We start from the raw sequence: 21,992 nt of genomic DNA on the forward strand, positions 1-21,992 counted from the left end.
CACCTGAGAGTTACTGGAAGCGTTTTATTTGTTTAACCTAACGGTCAATATACAGTTATATATGATTTGCTCAAGATGCTGTTTATACCATACATTTGTAATGCATTAACCCTAATCAGTTTGGTCCAGACACGATTATTCACAGACATATGCCATAAAGCTGGAATATTGCTGAGTGCGGCTTAAAACTAAACTCACTCACTCCCGGCGAATCTGTTTCTGTAGCCATTACAATCAGAATTTCTGCTCGGGCTGGCAAAATCCAAACAAGGTAATTGACGGAGAGGTGTTACCTACATGTGGAGAACCTTCCAAACTTTCGCACCAGTGACAAACTGATATCCTATGAAATTCCAATTTTGTTGTTACATCCGCAAATTGTTTCAGGTGAAAAAATTGACTAGCCTTTGCAAGTGTTTTTGCCGATTGCCACCGGTAGGGAAGGAGACGCTCACCTTTACACTACCTAGTATGAACTCTATTTGATGGGATGCATTAACACATGCTCATGATGAAGTTGCAGTCGAACAATCGACTCTGCTCTGGTCAGGGACTCCTTGTGGGTGTGGAATGGATTTTATCGCTTTTATATAAATAAACGTATATTCAGTATCAAATGTTTATTGTTTACTGTTTTAGTTTGGGCTGTCTGACAGCTTCATCAGTTTACAAGGGCATGATGCCTCCCGGGAAGTACCCTGGACGTCCCACGCTGTGGCAAGTGCCATTGTAAAGGATCTTGAAGTCTGGCACTGAAACAAATGTATTATACATGAACATTTACCAAAACACCATAAAGTTCACATTCGGCCTTTTAAGATTAAAATCATTGTTCATACTTTCCTGAATCTATTACACTTAAAACTATAACACTGTCATGTTCTTGGCTGAAGTATTGTGATTTAAAGAAGGAGTGAGTGAGTGTGGTTTTACGCCTCTTTTAGGAATATTCCAGCCATATCACGGCGGGGGACACCAGGAATAGGCTTCACACATTGTACCCATGTGGGTAATCGAACCCGGGTCTTCGGCGTGACGAGCGAACACTTTAACCTCTAGGCTACCCTATTATATGAGGGAAAGAGGATCATATTTACAGATCCTTATGTTGCTATATTTGCGATGTATCATGTGATTAATTCTTCTGTAAGAATGTGCCACGGGTATCACGGTAGGTAGAGGCACCACAATTCGCTGTGCAACTTTTGTGTATCTTTATTCTGGGGATCCTTTGATGGAAGGCTCGAATTTTAAATCATCTCAGACTATATGCTTTGGTTGGTGAGTGCCATGCCTGGGTAAGTGGTAAACTTATTCGACATTTCTGCTTATAAGCTTTTACCCCACTTAAAGCAGATATTGAGTGATTGGCTTGGATGAAATCATGTTCATATACCTCATACACTAGATCGTACTAAGAAACCTTGACGTTGACCTACACTCACACGCTTAAGAAACGCAAACTTTAATCCAAAAAGGGAACAAACTCGGAACCCTAAATTGATATGAGTATTTAGCATATAGTGAAGCCTGGTGGTCTTATCAATCTTGTTTTTTGGAAGACCCTAGTAAAAGCACATCAAAAGGAATCACCAAAACGCACAATACCAATGAACATGTGGGAATCATGCACACATTTCCTTTGACATCGAACACGCACGAATTGTCACCACCAATAGTGGGTATAAGACTGTGCCTATCACTCCTTGTTCAACAATGCCTCGCTTAATTCAAATTGAGAGAAACCAGGGTCACACAAGGTATTGAGTGACATTTTGGCTATTGACCAGAACCTGTGTAACACCTTTACCTTTCGAAAACTTAATGATGTCATCAGTCTTTGCAGCCAATAAAATGTCTTCTCTCATTTTTTTGTTTATCTGACCCTGTTGGTATTTCTTGCATTTAATGTTGCAAATTACATACATGTTTACTTTATACTTGATTTGCGTTGCTTTTGCTTGTGAGTATATATAGCATTCCTAAAATATTAGTTCGACAGATGTACACTGCTTTCATTGCAGAAACAAAATTTGAAACATCATCTCTTCAAATAGACTTGACCAAATACGCCCTATTGCACTAATGACGCTCTATTGCACTAATGACGCCCTATTGCACTAATGACACCCTATTGCACTAATGACGCCCTATTGCACTAACCGTATCAATGTATGATGTCATGTGCATGCGATGTGGTTTTGTGAGCAGTGATACAGCACTATGACGTCCCAATGCTCTATCTTTGAATCAGCTTCGAATCGCAAAGATCCACTAGTCCTATCATTCCTATAAGTGGATGTTTGCATCTAACCAGCTGCATAAAACATACCTTGAATTGTAGGGTTGTACTTGACTTTGTCAATATACGAGTTGATGTATTGGCACAATTGGCATTCGCCTCTGAATGTTCCATGGTTGGTACAAACTGACATTTGGCTCTGCGGGCAGAATGTCTTGATAGTGCCACCGAGGGGTCCTTCTATAGCGATGTCCGTTGTGTTCACCGCATACTTCTCACAGTCAGCCTAGAACAAGGGAATATGATCATTGTGGTTGGTTGGCTGGGTGGTTGTGCTTGCCACGGTATTCCAGCTATATGGCGGCGATCTGTAAATAATCGCGTCTGGACCAGACAATCCAGTGATCAACAGCATGAGCATCGATCTACGCCTCTGGGATATGATGACATATGTCAACCAAGTCAGCGAGCATGACCACCCGATCCCGTTAGTCGCCTCTTACGACAAGCATGGGTTGCTGAAGACCAATTCTAACCCGGATCTTCACGGGTTATATGAATCCCTGTCATAAAGTGATGATACCAGCATGTTGGAAAGCTTGAGTATTTACTTACCTCCACAGGCGTGGGGCAGGTAGAGCTGTACGACACAATGGAGAGACGGGTGCCGTTCTTGGCAGCATCACACTGGGCCTGGGTGAAGCGACAGTTGTTGTCTGTGGAAACAGAATACCCTTTGCTTTTGTACTTGTAAAAATATTATATCCATAGAAATATTCATTTGAAATTGTCTTTTAATACAGGTGTGTACCCTTTTCTTTAATATTTGTATTGGTGATAATACCTCTCTTATGAATAATATTTGAATAATGTTATTTACAAGAGATGTCAATATAGCTGAAATATTGCTTAGTGCGTTAAACTCCAGCCTCAGATCCCTTACCGTACACAACACCGTCGGATGCGCAGATTGGGGACTTTTCCTCGTCGCAGATCTGGCCACAAGAGACGGTGTTGTGGCCGCCGAGGAGGTTGCCACAAGCCCCGCTGTGAGAGTAGCGGATGTGTGTAAGACCCAGTTCCTTGGCTCTGCAGTTGGCGTTGTACAGATCACAGGAATTCACTGTATGTCACAAATAATGAATTTGAGTTACTAGTACATACCGTATTTATAATTATCTAGGTCAAAGAGAAGCACAGGAGCTTGTATTGCTGAAAATAATACGTCCTGGGTCCTACAAGCGTACACTGATGTCCATATACATATAAAGAAGGATTCCTTCTTTATATATATATGGATATCAGTGTACGCTTGTTCCTTCTCTGTATGTACCGTGTGTGTATATGGATATCAGTGTACGCTTGTTTCTTCTTTATATGTATATGGATATCAGTGTACGCTTGTTCCTTCTCTATATGTATATGGATATCAGTGTACGCCTGTTCCTTCTTTATATGTATATGGATATCAGTGTACGCCTGTTCCTTCTCTATATGTATATGGATATCAGTGTACGCTTGCTCCTTTTCTATATGTATATGGATATCAGTGTACGCTTGTTCCTTCTTTATATGTATATGTATATCTTTGAATCTTTCTTTATTTTCTTTGTAGTGGAGGCCATAGGCCCAGGCTACATTTCAGGATTTCAGAGCGGTACATATGAGCATATATAGTTTAGAAGACAATAAGTTAATTTACAAAGTATACAAAAGGAAGTATGATATTATTGGCAAAGAAGTGAATCTCTAAGTTTCATTGCATTGTGTATATAAATAGCTAGGTTTCTTACAGTATATGGATTGCCAGTTGACATGAGCATATTGAACTTATGAATAGTGGGATTCGAATAAAAGTTATGTGGTAAATACAAACATCTCAGATTTTGATAACATTTACATACCAAAATAAAATGGACTTCACTTTCAATAAAGTTATCTTTACATACAAAACATAATCTATTTGATCTGGGTTGATTAATATAGCGACCGGTTTCAATTTGGAGGCGGTGTGAAGAACATCTGAATTTAGCAAGGGCCGATCGGAATGTTGAAATTGATAAGTCTTTTATGTAAAATTCAACATTAAATGAGATTTTAAAACAAGAATAAAGTGAAAATTTAGGACTATTTAAAAGCGATGTGTGCCATTCTTGTTCATAACTTGCTCTTAATCTAAAAACAAATTCTGATATGAATTTATCGACATTACATAAATTTTGCTGCTGTTCCCACATAAAGCCAAATCCAAAAGAGTAAAGAATATTCTTAATTTTTGATGCCCAGTTTGTTTTACCATTTACAGAGTCTAAAACTAACATGTTATAACATTTCTTTACAAATCTGGAATCGGGAATTTTGCATATTTTACACCAATATTGAACAACTTTTTTATATATACATACATACATTGGATAACGGCCACATTCTCCCCTAACTACATGGTTCGAAGTCGACCGTTTGACATTTAAAAAACGTTTACAACAAAACATATGTACAACTTCGACTTCTTTAAAGTTATCAACTCCCCATATTTCGGCTCCATATAAAAGAATCGGACTAATTTTTGTATCAAATATCTTTAAAAATAAATCATAAGGAAGTGGATTAAACGTATAAAGAGATTTTAGAATTCCGTATGCCATTTTCTTAGCTTGCAAAGCAGCGTTATTCACATGGGGAGACCAAGATAGAGAACGTGCAAATAAAATACCCAAATATTTGTAAGATGAAACAGTTTCCAAAAGAATTCCATTGAAATGCCATTTTTCATATTTTGATAATTTACAACCATTTTTAAATACAACAATCTTGGTTTTTTCCAAGTTAACAGTTAATTGATGACTTTTACAGAAACTTTCTAAAATATTTATACGTTTTTGTAAACCAAATACAGAGTCTGCAAAAAGTACAATATCATCAGCAAAAAGTAGTAGGAACATTTGTACAACATCAGGGTGAAGCTGTACACCTGGGTAACATGTGGATTCAATTTCTAGAGCTAATTCATTGATAAAGAATGAGAACAATAGCGGGCTTAAAACACACCCTTGTCGCAAACCCTGTGGGCAATTAAACAACTGAGAGAGAGAAATATCACGCACCTGTCCCTTAACACACTAATAGATAGAAGTTAAGGCTTTAAGCATCTTAGGTGAAACGCCTCTATATTTGAGAATGGCCCATAGTTTATCCCTGTTAACAAAATCAAAAGCCTTTTTGAAATCGACAAATATAGCATAGAACTTCCCCTTTTTCTTACATAGATAACGTTGGATAACAGATTGTAGAATAAAAATATTATCAATTGTACTATAACCTTCCCTAAACCCTGCTTGTGATTCCACAACCTTTTCGTATGTATTTGCCCAAAATGTTATTCTATTGTTAAGTACAGATGTATATATGTATATCAGTGTACGCTTGTTCCTTCTTTATATGTATATGGATATCAGTGTACGCTTGTTCCTTCTCTACTTGTATATGGATATCAGTGTACGCTTGTTCCTTTTCGATATGTATATGGATATCAGTGTACTCTTGTTCCTTCTCTACATGTATATGGATATCAGTGTACGCTTGTTCCTTCTTTATATGTATATGGATATCAGTGTACGCTTGTTTCTTCTTTATATGTATATGGATATCAGTGTACGCTTGTTCCTTCTCTATATGTATATGGATATCAGTGTACGCTTGTTCCTTCTCTATATGTATATGGATATCAGTGTACGCTTGTTCCTTCTTTATATGTATATGCATATCAGTGTACGCTTGTTCCTTCTCTATATATATATGGATATCAGTGTACGCTTGTTCCTTTTCTATATGTATATGGATATCAGTGTACGCTTGTTCCTTTTCGATATGTATATGGATATCAGTGTACGCTTGTTCCTTTTCTATAAGTATATGGATATCAGTGTACGCTTGTTCCTTCTTTATATGTATATGGATATCAGTGTACGTTTGTTCCTTCTTTTTATGTATATTGATATCAGTGTACGCTTGTTCCTTCTTTATATGGATATGGATATCAGTGTACGCTTGTTCCTTCTTTATATGTATATGGATATCAGTGTACCTTTTTTTCCTTTTCTATATGTATATGGATATCAGTGTACGCTTGTTCCTTCTTTATATGTATATGGATATCAGTGTACGCTTGTAGGACCCAGGACGTATTATTTTCAGCAATACAAGCCCCTGTGAAGAGAAAGATGTCATTTCATATCGCGGGCGTTATTATTTATATGATAACAATAAGTTTCATTTGTAACCGACGTTGTTTCAAATACACAGGCTCGTCTGAAAACACATACATGAAAATCGACATTGTAAAATGTAAAAGTCAGCAATTTCCTGTAGCTCTCTCTCTGGGGCGACTCGGGATCCAAACTGACAAGCACGGGATCCGTACAATGTTAAGGGGGACACGTCTGCACAGAGAAATTGGGCTATCTGTGCAATGACTGAATAGTTACTTAAATGATAGTGACATTTATTGTATTAGTTAAGATGGGAGACTAATATAAACATGATGGGCAAGGGTCAAGGTCATGCGTCCTACATTTAACGCATAATACATATACATGTATATTGCATACCCATTTAACCTTACGATAGCAATACAGCCGAGAATTATGGCGAGCTAAGTCGAATTTCGTATTCCTCTCCGATTTCTATACTGCACAAATGCCGGATGTACTGTTTTCAATCCGTCTGTAAACATCATAAGATATCTAACTGAGACATTAGACGAAACCGGTCTTTAAAACATAATAGTTTTTTTTCAAATGGAAGTTGTTTGGTGTCAGTAAATATTCTGTATTGTCTCTTTTGTGATCAGAACCTGGTACTTGACTGATGTTATCAGGCGGTGGAATGCGATCTCACGAATACATGTGTGATATGTCCCTTGCGCTGAGTGATACTAAGGTCATGGTCATAGGCGGATAGGGGGTTTGCAGGTGCGCACCCAATGCGATCCACACCCCACCCCACCCCCTCCTTTTGTCCTGAAATTGTATTAAATGACTATTGAAACTTTCGTGAAAATGAAGTGTGCCGCACCACCCTTTCTCAAGAGAGTGCCAAAAAAACCACATAAGTAAAACTTACTATACGTGCGTCCATCCGATCCACACACAGGCGAGTTCGTTGACTGGCAGTTCCGAATGCAGGTCGATGGGGCACCAAGTGCAACTGAAATTGAAAAAAGCAAAACTATTCTTAGTCCACACCTAACCAGGTTCCACAAATCCAACATGGCGATGAAAGATACATAAAGGAACGTGTTCACCTATATAAATCCGTGGTGCAAAAGAGCAATACGTGTTATTAATGCAATGTGAACTGCCCTGTTTTAGTGGCCCACTGGAACTATTTGGATGACAGACCTTAAGAGCCATAGAAACAGATGGATCCTAAGAAAATTTACAAACTAGCTTAACGCTAGATAAGTAAAGGCATTCGGTGAGTATTTAAGACCACAGTAGAAATCATACATACACAAAGTTGATGCTTCGTATTCACATAAAAGCGTCAGCCATGTTTACCTTTGTTCTTAGAAGTTCCAAGATTGTAGTATAAACTAAATGGTTTATCAAATATTGCATAACGTACCATTTAGATTTTACAATGGTGAGTGGCCGTCTACAGTGCTAGAAGCATCTGTTCAATACATTTCGAGGCAGAAAAATCGACAGAAAGTGACCAAAACGTACATGGCACCTATGGGGCAACATAGACTTTTTCTGTTTCAAATTTAATTTAGCGCTGATAAGTCTATGAGTGAGACAGTTCTGCAATGAAACCACAGTATGATTATTTCCTAACTACAAAAAGAAACAGGTGGCAATATTTGCCGATCCCCTGTAATCCTTGTACAACAAAAGGATAGTTCGGCCTATCGACTCTTCCAACAGCAAAAGATCAACATACATACCAGCAAGAAGCGAGAGACCAATAAAAACCAACATGTCTGTTGTCCAAGAGATCTACCCGAGAAATGACAACGCGTACTTTTTGTCTGATTTCTAGTGCCTATCAAGGTGACCTCTGTTTATCTTAATTTGCTTTTATCATATGATAAAGGAAGAATGTTTTTCAGTGTAGACTAGGTTTGGGTGATTGGTTTCCCTAGCAAATTTGATTCGCGTCCCGCTTATTCTGGTCATTCGCATATATGGTAAAAACAATTGACAAGGTAAAGATAACCCTTGTCACACAGAGAGGATGTCTGTCTTGTATATACCACAAACGGGGTCAGGCAATATACAAATACTATTTTATGCAAACTGTGTGAGTTATGATTCCCAAGACATCAACTTACCAAATGATATCCTCAGTCAATACTTTTTCAACGGAACAATGCTTCTCTTGGTATATTCAAAAGAATGTAAGACACTTCTTGCATACCTTTCACATTTGAAGTGCAATGTCATGTACCATGTGCAAAGCACAGCCAATAAAACCAGATTAATCATAGATTTAAAACTCCAATTAAAATACCATCAGCGACAACTAATATATTTCACGATGACCGCATTTTCCAAACTATTATGTCATTAACCATAGTCTCTTTGAACGCAAAGAGTAAATAAAGTCAATGTGTAGGCCTTCCTTCCTCGGACGCTGCATCCGTCATGGGGGACCTGCATGTGTCCTCAGGATATACTGTAATGTATCTCCTAGAGCCATCGCCGGTAAAGTGATGATGACCTGTCGTCACTGTGGCAGCCTTTTAAGAGGTAGTTAGTGTTGTTTAGATGTTTTTGAGGAAACGTGTGGCATATTAAAATGTCTCCAAAGGTATACTTAGTCACACTTTCTCCTTGAAGGCATACAATGTGACACATACGCGCTCTTGAAAGGTGAAAAACTGAGGTATAAGTACTTTTGCAGGTATGAATTGTAGCGGACTCGTGTCTCCGAAGTGTATAATGATACTTCCTCAGGGTATATAATCATATATGAGTGTCGTCAGATGTACATAATATGACATATCTGCCCTCAGAAGTACATACTTATACATAATCACATTTATTCAGAGTTATATACTTTTAGCTTGCTAGCGGTGTAAGAATATACATCGAAACGTCGCTCTATGCAATAAACAAGCAGTTGTCATCCATAAAGTTGTATGTTTCATTTCTGACTTACCAACTTCTAGAACGGCGATTAAATAATATAATAGCCATTGCTTGTCCAAAATTGTTATTTATGAGGTTTTGATGGTGCATATTTTCAAATCCGAAAATTATGTATCCGTTTGTTCACAGATGTCAAGCAGGGTTTGTGATACTCTTTACACTATTAAACAAAAGAATTAAAACGGTTGGCCTCGACCGCTTCAACAGCAACAGATCCCTGTCACCAGATTAGCAACTGATAAACCATTGCTTTGACCTCAAATATCTGGTAAGTATGTAGCTGGTAAATAAATCTATTTCAATATACTAAAGAGGCAATTCTTGAAATCGTACCTTGCAACGTATTGAAGCGAATAAAGCGAATATAATTTGAAGGGGTGGGGGGGTGTTTATATGCAACAAAATGACATACTGGTATTGACATGTAAGACATGTTCTATTTTTTTGCGCTTTGTAACCGTTACGACGCCATGGTAATAATGGCAAATCTTACGAATAACGTGAGTGCAGATTCGTGTTCCGTTGTCAAGCAGGAAGTTCTGGAAACGGTACAAGAATATATGACTAAACATAAGAAGTCGGTATCTATACAATTTGTTCATTATTGTACTTCCCAGCTTCTAAAATGCCACTCAAAGCAGGATCTATGGTAATATTTGTTTTACCACCACGAAAGTATTCCCCCGCTTCTTTGATTTGTGCAGTATGGTTAATCAGTTCCACCACGATCGACCAATAGTGTCGTACATAAATATACAAACGCCGACCTAATATTTATTGTGAAATATTATCCCTACATAATCGACAGCATATGTATTACCAGGGACCGTAGATATATTCAAATGGCAATCTAGTATTTATTGTTCACTATTTTTCCCTACATAAACGCCGAGCGAGTGTATACATAAACGCCGAGCGAGTGTATACATAAACGCGGACTAATTTTACCGAGAACTCCAATCACATGTTGTATCGGAATTGTTGTCACGTGAACGTGCATTTATGTGAAAAGTGTTCTGATAGACGTTGCAACGAACACGTGAGTTGAGCTCTTACTTGCGTCGGGATTGTTAGTGAATGAGTGAGTTTAGTTTTACGCCACTTTTAGCAATGTTCCAGAAATATCACGGCGGGGGACGCAAGAAATTAGCTTTACATATTGTACCCATGTGAGTAATCGTTTTCCTGAAGTTTCCTTGTAATTGCGTTCCAAATATTGGTTATCTTCGTAATATCCTTGTGGTCCTTCCTGGGTGCATTGTAAATAGCTGGATTGCATCTAACGAGTTCAATTAATTGTTCAAGAAGTATTTCGGATACCGAATTTCTTGGCATTTTGCAACCTGTGTCTGCAATTAAAAGTACGTGACATTGGAAAAACCCCTTGGGAATCCCTACTTCCGGCCTCCGTATAGCTCCGTGATGTGTATTCGGACACTTTTGAGCCTAAGCAAATTCACTCACTACGCAATACGTATCACGCATCACGTTTTACGCGTGCATGGAAACCGCTATTACTATTTTAGTATAAAGTGTTGTATACGCATTACGCACTACGCACTACGCATTACGCACTGCGCGCACATGGAAACCCGGCTTAATGTCTACCCATGGATGCCTCTGGTCCGTTAGATACACGCAAGCTTCCCTTATTCGCTCTGTGTACATCATCTGCTCATGCGTCTAACTTATCGGTGTTTCCAACCTCGTTTTTTAAAAATATAGAAGTGGTATAAGAATAAAGAATACGAAAACCATGCTACTGTTTTGTTGTTTGTTGTTTAACGCCTCACTCAACAATATTGCATGTATATTGAGGCGGTCTGTAAATAATCAAATCCAGACAATCCACAGATCAGCAGTATAGGTATCGATCTAAGCATTTGGATACGAAGACATGTGTCAACCAAGTCAGCGAGCCTGACCGTTAGTGGCCTCTTACGACAAGCATGGGTTACTGATGACCAATTCTAACCTGGAAGACCAACTGAAACCATATCATACAAATCGATAAATCACAGAAAAGAACACAAAACAATGTCCTCGGTTATACGGAACACACGTGTCATCTAAACTACCGGGCATATTTGCATATGAATTTATGAAGAAGCATTAATTTGTTTCATATACAAACGCGAACTATTACCATGCATAACACCGACATATTTAATACCAAAACCTAAACTCCTATACAAACGCCGATCTAGTGTTTCTTATGCACCTAACACCAGTCATAAACGTCGACTCATGCTGTACCAACCTAGATATTTCAGAGACTTGGTTATCAGTAGGCACGGGCCAAGGTCATGGTCATTTGACAGTATGAGACACAGGACCATTGTATTTATAAGCACAATGTGCCTAATTACTAGATATGCTGTATTCATTTCAACAAACAAACAAAAACACATCCTTAAGACATTTTCAAAGTATGATAGCCAAACACCCGCATGATCACCCCAAATTCTATGTTATATTCACGTGGTAATCAAGTGTAACTGGACTATGTGGGTGGCATTCGTAGGTTCCTGAGAAAACAACATTTGTCAGTTATCTGTATACATGCTACTCAGATTTTGGTAGGGATAGATAGACATACCATTTTATTTAATTATACACTGCACATATTATGAGAATCACATTTGTGCACTATTGATATTTTTAAAGATATCCCAGGTAAGAATGCAGTAGTATATAAACTACCCATACGTTGACCACGTGGGTAATAAACCGTTATATCTTCCCATTTCAAAGTAAAAAAACTTCAACTGTGAGTGGCTGTATCCTCAAAGGGGTTAAAGTACTGTAAAATTATTGTCCTCCTGAGAGGGTACGTAAGTCCCAAACATTCAAAGTAAACTAAAACGTTTCACGTTTTTAATCGTTGAATACCTGTCTTTTTAATGTATGGCTAGATTTCCTAAATTGCTAACGGCTGAAGGGATGGTTTAAATCCAGCTAGGGTCCATGCAGGAAGCAAAAGTACTGTAAGTCCCCATGGTCCCTAGTATGATGATCTACCTTCAGTTGTTGGCAATATATAGCCTGTTTATATATTTTATTGTCATCTATAGCTAAACTGTTTTAGATTTAATAGCAAGTTTTAAATTCGAATCTGTGATAATCTAGTTATTTTACTGTCCTTCGTTGACAGGTATTTACAATTTACCATTACTTGAATTACTATGTATAGAATAAATTGTTCTCGTCACGATATGGCTGGAATATTGCCGATGTGACGATAAATTTTAACTCACTCAAAGTAAAAAGTGGCGTCAGTCATGAACTCACTGGCTTTTCGCATCGTAATACCATCCTCTGTGTGAAGAATCTTTATTTGTTTAATCGGCTGTGAAGATCCAGGTTAGAATTGGTCTTCAGTAACCCATGCTTGTCGTAAGAGGCGACTAACGGGATCGGGTGGTCAGGCTCGCTGACATGGTTAACACATGCCATCGTATCCCAATTGCGTAGATCAATGCTCATGCTGTTGATCACTGGATTGTCTGGTCCAGACTCGATTATTTACAGACTGCCGCCATAAAGCTGTAATATTACTGAGAGCGGCGTAAAAATAAACTCACTCACTCATTTATTTGTTTAGTCACCTGTTTCAGGTGCTTTGGGAGCCAGTCCGATTCTTTGCCCGTCGAGTTGCCAAGACGACCGCAAACCTGTGTGTGGAAGCAATGGTCTCACATACGGTAAGAGTACAGACTACTTGCTGATGGCATTACATGCGTGTCTTCGTAGTTCATGTCGCATGATTAGCGTCTTCAATTGCTACATCGTTACGAGGTTGCCGCGAGTAGCTGCATCTTTGACGATGCTGCGATATTCAGTAGTCACTCACTCACTCTTTACACTGTCACACCGGGAGTAGCCACTCCGGGCATAAATCACATGAACACAGCACTGCGCACATTTTGTTGACGGACACTGCTGCCTTGTATTCAGTGCATTTTATATCATACTTACCATTTTCCAAATTTGAAACTTAAATCCACAAATTCTAATCTGAAAAACATTAAGTCAAATGGCCATTGTTTACATTGGCTTAAAATGAGTTCTTAAATGGAAACGTCTCTCCAACTTTAAAGTACTGAAATATGGATATTCTTTCTCTTCACGGATACGAAATTTGTTTATTGTGAACTATAATTACGACTAACTGAGTTTTTGTCGTCATTACTGTTACATTTCAAGAATTATACATACTTGCATGCAGAAACCGCCTCCGTGGTGTAGTGGTTAGAGCGTCCGCCCGGAGAGCGGAAGGTCGCGGGTTCGATCCCCGACCGCGTCATACCAAAAGACGTTAAAATATGGTACTTTTGGTCACTGCCTGGCGCTCGGCATTAATGGGTACAACAAGGACTGGTCGGCTCGGAGTCAGTATAATGTGTATGAGTGGGGTATTCATGCTTCACTGCGGCATGGTATCTCAGTGGGCTGGCACTATAAAGCCAGCTTAAGTCTGGGCTAATACAAGCAGCCGCACATACACATACACACGCATACGCGTCGTCATATGAGCGAAATATTCTCACGACGTTAAACCCAATTTCACCTCACCTCACGTCACCTCACGTCACCTCACGTCACCTCACTTGCATGCAGATAACAGTTTTGCTTCGGCGACATCAGACGGTGATGAATAAGTTACACAGTGGTTGCTACATCACAATGTTTACCCTTTTTTTGTTTGTTTGGTTTTTTAACGCCGCACTCAGCAATATTCCAGCAATATGGCGTCGGTCTGTAAATAATCGAGTCTGAACCAGACAATCCAGTGATCAACATCATCAACTACCCGATCCCGAACCCACTTACGACAAGCATGGGTTGTTGAAGACCAGTTCTAACCCGGATCTTCATAGGTTTCCCTTTTTTGCTATAACCTGCTCGTGGTTTATGTGTAGGATATAACATAACCCGCGGGCATTATTGAAAAGTAAGCCCGCTTCCCGAGGGAAGAGGGCTTACTTTTCAATAATGCCCACGGGTTATGTTATATCCAACTTATAAACCGACCGAAGATATAATTTCAATATTTGGTATTTACTGTTGAAATCAACTGGGATGAGACTTGCACGCGCTACCCTTGTCTTGCACGTGCGCTGCCCCGCACTAAGCGTCTTGTGAGGAACACACGGTTCATGCTGACAAACAATCTTATTCTTCACAGCGATCCTTCGTAGCCTAGTGGATAACGCCGCCAAGCTAGTAAGCGAAGGGTTGCAGGTTCGAAACCAGATATCGGCACTATATGTTGGAAGTTTTCAATGTGTTGTTTTACGATTGCATTGAGTGATAGCAACACAAAGTTATATCAATGTTCAAAACAAGTAATATCCCGGGGCAGAGGGACAATATTCAAGTAATGCCCCCTCATCGACGGGCCATCGGGATATGACGAGAAATACTGCCTTTGCAAGAACATTAGAGTGACGTCACTGTCGGTTTATAAGACCTGTATGTGTTTTATTACAGACAATGACTGCAAGTTGGAAATGGCTTCTTGCCAGAATATCATGAAAGGAAGTGGTCCTATCTACGTGAAATCTACTGGCGCTTGCAGCTCTCGGTCAAACATGTGTGACAAGATCTGTGACGATCAGGAAGTGAGGTCCCCGATCTGTGCTTCGAACAGCGTAGTGTACGGTGAGGATTTAAGTTTTCTCAATGTACCATTCCTTGAAATTATGTCAGTTTGGTGGCTAAAGAGCTCGCTAGATAAGCCGAGATCCCGGTTCGATTCCCACCATGGATAATATACGTGTGGCCGATTGTTGGTGTTCCTCAACTGGATATATACTGGAACACTCGGAACGAGACCCCACCCATTCGCTCATAACAGTCGGGACACTGAGTTCAGGACAGCTACATCATCTCGGAGTGCCCCTTTAACAGTCATGACAGTAAGCACATCCTGAGGTTAATCACCTGGTAAGTAAAAATGGTCATTTTCATTCGTTTCACAAAAGTGATAAACAGCGTTAGGGGTTAGTTGATATTTGGGATGATGGGGGCGGAAGAGATCGGGGAGGGTATCCCTGATCTCATCAAAAAATATTTTTTATCCCAAAAAGGCTTGTAAAAACGTAATTATTCTTCAATATTGAACAAACAAAAATCTTCTGCCCCTAAAAATACATTCCTGCAGGATAGATATTCACGAATATTTAGGCTCATGGCTTTAAAAAAAAGGACATCTTGCTTTGGAGCTTTTTACTTTCACCACAACTTATATGTTGCCCACATGTTTATTAAGCCCAGTCTTACTGAATTAAAAGGTCCCTACATCCTTAGACACATAATGGTATCATGTGAAAAGTCAATTCTTGGACGTTCAATTCCAGGTTATTATTTTACACAACATTATGCTGTCTTTATTTATTTAACTATTTGTTTATTTATGACTACAGATAACCAATGTCGCTTCAACCTGGCAAAGTGTGACGCTGCCAAGAATGGCACCCTCCTGTACATTGTGTCGAATACCGATTCCTGCCCTGTACCCGTAGAGGTAAGTGTTTGCAAAGTAAGATATGGAAGATGCTCAAATACTCCAGGCATATAAAAATCAACAGCAACATGAAACCTTCTTGTAGAGTTTTGAACAGGTAATTGAAATCGGTTCCTAGTTCATATTGCCACACTAAGCAAAGCTCTAGCTGTTCGACGGTAGGTTGTAGTTAATCAAGACGACTAGACAGTCTAGTGGTTGATATGAGCAAATATCGCAGTCATCGGGGTATGATAACACGAAACCAACACTCCAACTACCCAAGGGTAGGTTGTAGATAATCAAGACGACTAGACAATCTTGTGATTGATATGAGCAAATATCGCAGTAATCGGGGTATGATAACACGAAACCAACACTCCAGCTACCCAACGGTAGGTTGTAGAGAATCAAAACGACTAGACAATCTTGTGACTGATATGAGCAAATATCGCAGTAATCGGAGTGTGATAACACGAAACCAATACTCCAGCTACCCAAGGGTAGGTTGTAGAGAATCAAGACGACTAGACAATCTTGTGATTGATATGAGCAAATATCGCAGTAATCGGGGTATGATAACACGAAACCAACACTCCAGCTACCCAACGGTAGGTTGTAGAGAATCAAAACGACTAGACAATCTTGTGACTGATATGAGCAAATATCGCAGTAATCGGAGTGTGATAACACGAAACCAATACTCCAGCTACCCAAGGGTAGGTTGTAGAGAATCAAGACGACTAGACAGTCTTGTCTCCCCATGGCAACTTCTAGCCGGGAAAACTCCTTGTGGGTTTCATGTCTTCTTGTATCAATATTTCAGCCTGACTGTGCGAAGTATGCCAAAAATGCCACGAACCTGGCCCTGGAAGGCCCTCTTGGTGGCCCCATAACCACTGTGTGTTCCCGCACCTTCAACTTCGTCTGCACCACCGACGGCACATTCATTAACGAATGCGAGTACTGCTCATACGTCAAGGGCCTTAAGTCCCGGGCTGGCCAGAATTTCCAAGGTAAATACTTGAAGTAAATAATCATTGAATGAGCCTGGACCGGCAATTGCCAGCTCAAGCACCGATCTATAATCCCTCGTACTTACCTGGAGATTGCACTAAACAAATATATAAGCGGCAGAACGTCTTCCATGTCCATAAGAAAGCTCTGCCAAACGGAGGCGATTCTACGATTGTGGCTGCATCATGATATTGTGTCTATAAATCATTATCAAGCAAAGATATCAGGTGTTCACGAAAAGCAAGAAGGTAAAAGTCTTACCGGCATCCATCACAAATACATGCATAGGCTAGTTAATTGTTCACCTGAGAAAAAACATGGGGAAATATATAACAAGTCAAAATGCCACTAATGCGTCAAATTTGGAAAGGTCTTCATCATGTCTACCAGACAACGTTTTAATGTTTCACTGAGGACTAACACATATACTCATGCCAATAATGGTTGTCACCCCCTCCCCACACACACCCCACACACATACCACGCCCACACCCCACACCCCACCACCACACCCCACACCCCACACCCTTCTCCAATTAAACAAATTGAAGGGGGTGACAACCATTATTGGCATGAGTATATAAGAAATAACCACGGGCATCATTGTGTCACTAATGCATCTAGAATAAATCTGTTTAAAGCTTAAGTGAGGACGGCATTAGTAGAGTGTTTTAAATATTGAAATCTTCTGGGTCAAACTGTTCATAAGGGAAAGGTTCCCATGATTTCACAGGTCCAATGAGATTTCTGTGCACTCCTATTCAGAGTTGTGTATATTTCATTATTACTCACACAGTCTCATTACAATTTAACTGTTTCTTTGTTCCACAGCTTCTGCTCATGTGATCACACATAGTGGACGCTGCCCTGACTACTTCCCCGATGGTGTCCTTGGTAGATGATCCCTCAACACTCCCAAGTTACAATAAAACATAGCACCGATAAGCCCATGTCATTATTCTTTGGGTAAATAACAACAAGAGTCATGTGCTATTTTGTTCACGTTTTGTTTAAAATTTTGTTTTGTTTGTTATTTAAAAAAACGCATTTCGAAGACTACACTGGCAATCAGGGTATTTAATGATATGGACGGAATGTTAGATACTCATAAAAAAGCACTGTTGATATGCCACGACGGATACCCTGTGTATTATACAGATGGGAGCCAACCATTCCCACATGAACTTTTGACTGCTCCGGTGTTGCGGTAACTTACCTGAAGAAACTTTTTAGGTGAGGTGCAATTGGGTTTTACGTCGTGCTTGAGAATATTTCGCTCATATGACGACGTGCATGCGTGTTTATGTGTATGTGCGGCTGCTTGTACTAGCCCAGACTTAAAGGACACACGCAACCAAAAAATCAAAAATAATTAAAACCCAATTATCACTTATTCATGACATATAGTATACATTGCTGATTATGAAAAACCATATAAACAAAATTATTTGGTACAATCGCAAATCAAAAGTGCAATATTTTGTACTTGGGTTTACTTCCCTAGAAACGAAGCAGCCGCGATACCGAACCCAGTCAGAGCGGGTGGGTGTGCACTCAAGTGTAACGGCTGGTTCATTTGCAGATGCCCTCACGGCTCATTGTGTGTGTATATTTAGAGATGTTGAGTTTTGTAAATACATGCTCATTTTTTGTGTATAACATTTTGCAATCAACAGACATCATAACATGTCATGTGTACAAGTATCACACCTGCCTGTCTGTGTAATTACATAACGTGACCGAGACCAAACTCGGGCCATAAATCAATGCGTTTTGTTTATGGTGTATAGCCTGATAGGTGTTAAGTTCAAATTGCATGTGGTCAGTGATCGAAGTTGTGTTTTGAATATTGTCATTAGCAGACGGGCAGGCAGACACATAGGTGTCAATAAAACAGACATTGAGTTTTGTCTGTGAAAACGACATATCTATATCACAGTTAGAAATTCTGTCAATGCTAAATAATGACATTGCTTTTAAGTATCGAACTGAGAAAGTGACTCGGTAAGAAGAACGTGTGGTGAAATAGACAAATGAAATTAAATAAACAGTTAAATCGGTAATCTACCGTCATAACATATAAAAAGCTCGCGCCTGTGAAATATCAACAAAACATTAGAAAAAATAGCTCACATCAAAGCCTTCACCGAGTATTCACCGGACAACCCGCTTCCAAGCTGCGCGAACCTATTTCACTGCGCATGTGCTATGAGCATCCATCACAAATACATGCATAGGCTAGTTAATTGTTCACCTGAGAAACAACATGGGGAAATATATAACAAGTCAAAATGTCACTGATGCGTCAGTTTTGGAAAGGTCTTCATCATGTCTACCAGACAACGTTTTAATGTTTCACTGAGGACTAATGAAATTCCACTTGTCAAGAATACAACATTTTCCATCCTAAGTGAGGACAGCTTTAGCAGGGTGTTTCAAATATTGAAATTCTAGTATTCGGAGTCAAATTGTTCATGAAGGAAATGTTCCAATGATTTCACAGTTCGAATCAGATTTCTTTATTACTGAGGCAGTCTCATTACAATTAAACTATTTCTATGTTCCACAGCTTTAAACCACGTGATAGAACACAGTGTACGCTGCCCCGACTACTTCCCCGATGGTGTCCTTGGTAGATGATCCCTCAACACTCCCAAGTTACAATAAAATAACTAATAACATGGACCTTGTATGATGTTTTGGTCACATTTTTTTTTTTTTTTTGGTGTAGATTTCGGGGTATGGGGGTGGGGATATTTTGGGGTTGGTTGGGGGGTGTTTTGCCTCATGGTAAGATAGTGGAATAACGCCGCAAAGTATTGCGCTGAACCTTCAGCTAATGATCACCACTTTTGGTCGTACCAGTTCCTTGAAACAGATGTCTGTTTTGAAAGTTTCATTGAACGGCACCTAAACTTATCAATTCATTAAATATGCCAAGACGAACAGTGACCGATCTTTTTTATTCTTTAATGACAACCCTAGCAATATTTTTCTAAACGTAGCATGCAAATATACTCATGCCAATAATGGTTGTCACCCCCCTCCCCACTTCAACCCCACGCCCACACCCCACACCCCCTCTCCAATAAAAAATTTTAAGGGGGTGACAACCATTATTGGCATTAGTATATGAGTGTCAATGAGGACATATTTATCCGACGCTTGTATTTTTAGGCCAAAAATATTAAATCAGTCTGTTAATTCTATAAAACAGGAAAATGTGTGTTGAGGACGATGCATTTAATCATGAAAGTACTACAGATGTGTGAATGTGAATGCAGCCTAGCTGTGACATATACATTAGCTGTGATTCGGACTTTAAGAGTGCAGTGTTTCGTCGACTGTTCGTGTCAATCCCCGTTTCAAGTGTATATTTTCTGTTGCCCAGTAGCCTGTTTGGTAGTGTTCGTGGATAGATACTGTGTTCTGCACATATACAAAGAAATATTACCACCCTAAGTATTGTCATACTCAGAGTTATAGTTCCATTTCATTTCTATGTAAATCAATTTCGATCAAGTACCTGATTATGATTCCATCACACTTATAACGAACGAAGGGCCGGTGGGTAACCGAGTGGTTAAAGCGTTCGCTCAACACGCCGATGACCCGGGTTCGATTCCCCACATAGGTAGAGTGTGTGAAGCCTATTTCTGGTGTCCCCCGCCGTGATATTGCTTAAATATTGCTAAAAGCGTAAAACCATACTCACTCACTCACAATAACGATCGAAGAGGTTCAATCAATAAATACTCTTAATTACTGTTGGTGTTTTGCTCCCAAACACGAACTCCTCAGAGAATGATGTTAAAATGTCACAAAAAGTAAAGATAGATGTAGTGGTTTTATGCTTTTGCCATCTGCACCATACAACACTGACTGACTGAGTTTGGTTTTACGCCGCTTTTAGCAATATTCCAGCAATATTATGGCGGGGACACCAGAAATGGGCTTCACACATTGTACCCATGTGGGGATTCGAACCCGGGTGTTCGGCGTGACGAGCCAACGCTTTAACCACTAGGCTACCCCACCACCCGCACCATACAACAACTTAACTGAGACTCTACTACTGTGGGTGAGTGAGTGTGTTGGGTTTAACACTTTGTAAGGTATTGTACTTATATGACGGTGTGCCAGGCTGAGATGGAAGAAAAACTCCAAGTAACGAGTTTTACCCCGGAACCGTGCCGACAGACCAAGAAATGTAATCGGGCGAACCGGGGTTCGACCCATTATGGGACGGTGAGATAGCAAAGTGGTTAAAGCGTCCGCTCGTCAGGTTGAAGACCCATGTTCGATTCCCCTACGTGGGTACAATGTGTGAAGCACTTTTCTGGTGTCCCCAGCCGTGATATTGCTGGAATATTGCTAAAAGCGGCGTAACACCATACTCACTCACTCACTCATATATGTTACAACAGAATATTTACTATCAAGTTTTATAGAATGTTACAATCATTTATAGACGTACATATACACCAGGGACATTAATGATATAAAAGAATTAGCGTACAATATAATATTTACAATCAACATTTATAAATCAATAACATAAGAGAATACCCAAATATTAGGCTAGGTTAGTATGAAACCCGTTTGAACGTAGCCAACGTAAGACAACAGTGAGTGAGTGAGTGAGTTTGGTTTTACGCCGCTTTTAGCAATATTCCAGCAATATCACGGCGGGGGACATCAGAAATGAGCTTCACACATTGTACCCATGTGGGGAATCGAACCCGGATCTTCGGCGTGACGAGCGAACGCTTCAACCGTCAGGCCAGCCCACAGCCCACGTAAGACAACAATTCACATATAATTGACTGCAATACTCTTGAATACAACACACTACAATCAATACATTACCTGGATTGGGTATCCATACAAGATATACATCATGCCAGTCACAATATGTATTTATAGGTAGACAGCGTTAAACGTTTATCAAACAGAAGTAATCTATCCTGAAAAAATAGTATACGAGAATATCTGAAAGGTAGACCAAAGTATGACATGTTCCACATTAACCCGAAGGTAATGCCAATGGAAGTAGCATATAGTTAAGAAG

At 39.6% G+C, this 21,992-nt stretch overlaps 1 protein-coding gene and 1 long non-coding RNA gene across 2 annotated transcripts; one reads left to right on the forward strand and one right to left on the reverse strand.

Annotated features, from left to right (window-relative positions):
• Window positions 1–666: 666 nt before the first annotated feature.
• Window positions 667–7,870, reverse strand: LOC124263901 (ovoinhibitor-like). Its single transcript, XM_046698630.1, has 6 exons — window positions 7,801–7,870; window positions 7,364–7,447; window positions 3,186–3,365; window positions 2,858–2,958; window positions 2,333–2,528; window positions 667–752 (listed from the first exon to the last, which is right to left on the reverse strand). Exons 1-6 carry the CDS (start codon window positions 7,868–7,870, stop codon window positions 667–669), a joined length of 717 nt encoding a protein of 238 aa, XP_046554586.1.
• Window positions 7,871–9,641: 1,771 nt separating this feature from the next.
• On the forward strand, window positions 9,642–17,917 carry LOC124263780. The gene is made up of 3 exons (XR_006894933.1): window positions 9,642–9,664; window positions 15,825–15,925; window positions 17,753–17,917. It is a non-coding gene; the product is annotated as an uncharacterized LOC124263780 (long non-coding RNA).
• The last annotated feature ends 4,075 nt before the right edge of the window (window positions 17,918–21,992 follow it).

This window comes from Haliotis rubra, unplaced genomic scaffold (assembly GCF_003918875.1).
Source record: "Haliotis rubra isolate DU_JTF1 unplaced genomic scaffold, ASM391887v1 Scf9, whole genome shotgun sequence".
Classification (NCBI taxonomy): Eukaryota; Metazoa; Mollusca; class Gastropoda; order Lepetellida; family Haliotidae; genus Haliotis; species Haliotis rubra.